We start from the raw sequence: 4,910 nt of genomic DNA on the forward strand, positions 1-4,910 counted from the left end.
AGCACTCCTTTGATATGGAGCTCCTATACCTTGCATTTAATAGACATTGGCTACACAGCAGTACAGTGATGAGGCTTCTGACCCATTGGGAACAAGATCTTAGCTAGGCATAGGGCCCTGCTCCCTTTCAGGGCAGCAGACATCTCACTGAGCCACACACATGCTTAAGCCTCTGCAGTACAGGGGTAATAGAAAAGAACACTGTAAGCAAGTGCCAAAAGGACTCTTATTTGGCCTGAAAAATGTCTTTTCAGTGCACAAAGGGTAATGGAATTCCACTCCTAGAGCCCTCTCTGTTGATTCACCTCACCCAGATGAGAGCCCCGGCCTTTCCCACTCAAGGGAGAGGGTGTGTGGCTCCCATAAACATCTCCTTTACAGGCTATGGAGATCCATGAACACACAGCCATCTCTGACCTATGCATAACTACCACATGCCTGCACAGGTGGGAGGCAGTGAAACATTCACAGCTTTTAACCTGATGGGCACGTTTCCATTAAATTCTCCCACTAGCTTGGTGAGGGATCCCCACTAGCAGTCCCACAAGCTGCTCGGCTGGTAGCAATCCAAACACAGGGCAGCGATGACAGTACCGCACCCGCGGCAATCATCATCATCATTCTCTGACATCCCATGCTAACTTTAGCCTTGCCCTTCCTCTCCTGTAGCCTGGGAAGGCAGGTGCATCCAAAGTTTATGGAATACAGTGTAATTTTTAAATTTGACCCGGTCTATCACTTTCTGTGTGGAAACAAATCCAGAAGGCTCCATAACATAATTTATCTCCTCCCCTGTCCTGGTGGATGTGTTGCACAATGGGCCTGCTCAAAACCACACTCCATAGGCTATACAATTCAAAGCACATAGCTGCTGGTCCAGTTACTGGCTGTGTTTTAGTCCAGCATAGGCCAGCTCCCAGAGCAAGGCTAGCCCAGTGTAATAGTATTCAGCTCTATGCCAGGGGTGGGCAATTATTTGGGCCACAGGGCCATTTAGGGAGTTTTGGTGACCTGTTGTGGGCCAGGTCAGCACCCTTTCCTCCCACTCTGACCAGCTCACCAAAACTCCTTAAGTGGCTCTTCTCCACGCTGGACTGGGTGGCTGGGATAGGACCATGGGCGGGTAGAGAGTGGTATCTGGAAGTGGGATGGCAGGGGGAGGGGGCTGCGGGTGGGATCGCAGGGCCATGAGAGTGCAGAGCTGGGGCCGGACTAGAGCCACAATCCACTGCCCGCATGCCCCTGTGCTGGGCACCGCTTCCACAGGCAGGGGTGTGCAGAGCACGGATCATGGCTCTGCCCCAGGCCCCAGCCCCACGCTGTCGCAGCTCTGCAATCCCAGGGTCTCCATAGCTGGAACCCACGCAGGCAGGGCACACAGCCAGGCATATGGTATGGGGCTGTGCACGGGCAGGAAGCAGCATCCAGGAGCAGGATGGATGGGTAGGGCCAGGTCCAGGAGCTTGGGACAGTGATAGCACAGGACTGGGGCCTGGGGCAGAGCTGTGATCTGCTCCCTACATGCCCCTGCCTGCAGAACCAGCACCCATCACAGTGCTGTGCAGACAGTGGATTACCCCCAGCCCCGCACTGTCAATGACCCGCAATTCCACCCCATGAACCCAGCCCCATCTGCCTGCCCATCCTGCTCCCGGACACTGCTCCCTGCCTGCCCACTGTCCCATCCCATCCACCTGGCTGTATGCGCTTCCTACGTTGGTTCCACCCTCAGCTATGGGTGCGGGAAGGATGGGCTGGGGTGCCCAGACAGTGGGACCAGATCCGGTGGTGGCAGCAGCTGAAAAAAGCCACCACTGCCAGGGCTGCTGGGGAGCGAGTCCAGCTGCTGTGCTGCCCCAGCCCTAGTATGTGCCCAGGGGAGGTGGGACCAACCATACATGCTACAACCTGGGCTGCCCCGAGCACTTAGGCCAAGCAGGACTGAGGGACCAAACACAGGCTGGAGAAAATCCCTTGGCAGGCCATATTTTGCCCACCCCTGACTCTATGCCAACCCAATAATTCCCAGGGTGAGGGGCCAGACAGGAGCAGATAAGGATGTGGCTGCATAACCCCTCTGTGCTGTAGGTGTTCTGGGCAGAGGGAATCTGCCTTAAGTTAGGAGAAGCCCCTGCTTAGCTCAGGATTCAAGTGACAAAGTTGAAAGCTATGCCACTCTGGGCTGCTTTTTCTGACCAGCAAACTCCAGGACTCAATGCTATGGAGCTCCTGGGAGCCCCACAGTTCTTGGTGATCTTTTGTGGTGGGGCCCAAACCCACCATGTAGACAAACAGAAGTGTGATGTGCAGAGACCCACCTGCAACATCCAAGTCCACTTTGTAATTTATGAGATGGTTGTGCATTGTGCCAAGGGTACGCTCCCCCACTTGGTTACCATAGTCTATGCCTGTGTCGTAGAGAAAGGACGAGCTGATGTAGCCAGTGGCGTGGACTTTGACTTCAATTGCTCCATTCTGGTAGAAGATAAAGTCCCAAGTGTAGTCGTAGTTTATGAGCGTTGAAATGGACCTGAAGACCAAAGCCGCTTTAGTCAGCCCCCCATAATACAGGGACTGGAAATTGGAGTAATGGCGTCTCAGAGGAATGGCAGTATCGTGCTCAAAAATACATAGGGAGTTTTTATTGGCTCTGGGGGTCTCTGATTCAATTAAGTAGTGCCTATCCAAATAAGTGGCTGTGTAGGGGCAATCAACTCCCCGGACCAGCTCATAAGTAAACTTCCCAATACCAAAACTGCCGTCCATGTACCTAGTCACCATCCCCCCAGGACAGTTGGAGCCATAGAGTGCAAGGGCTTCCTGGAGACTCAGCTCATAGACAATCCTGTCTCCTTTGAACCTGATGTCGAACAGTCGTGGCCCTGCATTCACATCCACACCAAAGGCAAAGCTCCAGGCTTGGAATACAACGTGGTTACCTTGGATGCTGTAGCGTGGCCCGCGAGGCTCATATTGAAAAGGGCCTGGTGCTCCAGGGCCTGCTCTGGGCTTCATGGACCCAAACTCCTCCTCAGGGGAAACCTTTCTAACCTTTACAACACTCACGTGGCCCTGCTCGAACTCCCTCTGCAGCTGGGCCATGTCCCCATAGTACTGCCCGTTATAGAACACTTTGCTCACCCTCCACTGGGACATGTCCAGGCTGCTGTGGTTCACCAGTACCTCCAGCCCCACCGGGTGCACGTACAAGCCACTACCATACACATCCTGGAACAGAACAAACCAAGTCGCACGGTCTCCAGACTGGAACCCTCGGGGGGCGGTGGTGAGGGCGGCAAAGTTGGTCCCGTCATAATCGCAGCAGTATCGAAGAAAGCTTTCTGCTTTGGAGAACTCCTCAGAGATGAAGGAATCAATGTCCTTGTATTCCTTCTCAGTCACTGGCCTGCGGTGGAATGGGAGTTTCCCTCCATACTTCTGCATTGTGAAGTCCCGATGAGTCTTCGGACTGGGCAGGGGTCCCACCACATACTCTGTGATGTTCGGGTCTGGTTGGTTTCCAAAATACACTACAGCCAGTGCCTGCCGTGGGGGGAGAACTCCTCCTCGATCCAAAAATTGCAGTACCTCTGCCTTGGTGGGGAGCTGCACGTCGATGTAGTAAATGCAATTGTCTGAGGGCTTTGCTTGAGAGGCATCTACCAGCGGTACTCCAAGGTTTTCCCGCAGATACCTCACCACTTGCACCATTTCTTCTGGAGTTAGATCAGCAAACACCAGGCTGTGGTCCCTGGACTTGTCCTCCTGGCCACTCTGGGTTTGGGACTCACAGCTGGTTGGTTTCTCTCTTCGAGTCAGCAGCACACAAACTAAAGCTAAAATGGTAGCGAGAGCCAGCACCAGGAGGATGAGAACTGTTTTCAGGTTCATGTTTGCTGCAGAGGCAGGAGTGGCTCTCAGAGTCTTACAGCGTGTGGTTCCCAGCTGCAGGCAGCTTTGCCAATGACAAGCTTACTACAGAATACACATCTTGCGTGTGTATTCATGGGGAGGTGCAGGGTGGGAGGAGGGATCTGTACTTGGAAGAGGCTTCCGGTTTGCTGGGGATCATAAAAGGCATCTTCTTCCTCTGCTTCTCCAAACTGTTCCATGTTTCTTAGGCAGCATCACATGCCATTAGTGCAACGCTTGCTTCCTCGCCACACCTTTGGGAGTTGGTTTCAGAGATGAATCCCAGGTCCACGGGCTTTGGGGACTACAGATTTAGTCAGTTTGGAAGCAGGAGGACAGAACCAAAAAGGCAACAAAAACAGAACGTACAACTGACAAAGAAAATCAGGGGAGGCAAAAGACCCTCCAAGGCTGCTTGCCAAGGACTGTAACCCGATTCCTTCAGGCTGCAGTCACCTCCTGCCTGGTTATTACTAGAAACTTCTTTGCAGCCCCTTTCATAACCTTCCCCTGTGTTTCGTGCACACAGCTCTGTGCAATAATAAAAGGACTTCATTTGGCTGATATCTTTAAGTGCATTTCATTTAGCCCAACTGCCTCGAGCCCTTAAGCATAATCGTACACTGTGTAGTTGCTCAGAGCCGTTGTGCAACCCACCCCCCAAGCACATAGAGCTTTCTGGCATCACCCTCCAAATGAGTCTTACAACTCTTATTATACGCTCCTTCTGTGCTGCTGCTTGCAAGGAATTTCCTTCCACTGCCACCTCCCTGCAATTTGCTCTCTGAGGCACTGGATTATGAATTTGTATGATGCTCTGGGTAATTACCTTGTGTTTGAGCTGGATCTTTAGACTCTGCCTCTTCTATATTCATCCCCCACCACAGGCTCAATTGGCTCCTTTAGGTAGCATATCAAGATCCCCCCCACCCTGCAAACTCTTCTGCAGCTTCCTCCAGGAGTTTTTCTGTGACCACAGTTGATGCAAATTTTATGGG

At 52.6% G+C, this 4,910-nt stretch overlaps 1 protein-coding gene across 1 annotated transcript in view; it reads right to left on the reverse strand.

The window, feature by feature from the left end:
* Positions 1 to 3,984, reverse strand: part of LOC102381970 (membrane primary amine oxidase-like) — an 11,074-nt gene extending 7,090 nt beyond the window's left edge. Inside the window, exon 1 of the mRNA XM_006020943.3 lies at positions 2,319 to 3,984. Within this exon, the coding sequence (XP_006021005.1) occupies positions 2,319 to 3,891 (1,573 nt within the window). The 5' untranslated portion in view covers positions 3,892 to 3,984. The remainder of the gene's footprint in view (positions 1 to 2,318) is intronic.
* Positions 3,985 to 4,910: the final 926 nt, after the last annotated feature.

The sequence above is a fragment of the Alligator sinensis genome, unplaced genomic scaffold, assembly GCF_000455745.1.
Source record: "Alligator sinensis unplaced genomic scaffold, ASM45574v1 scaffold161_1, whole genome shotgun sequence".
In the NCBI taxonomy this organism is placed as follows: Eukaryota; Metazoa; Chordata; order Crocodylia; family Alligatoridae; genus Alligator; species Alligator sinensis.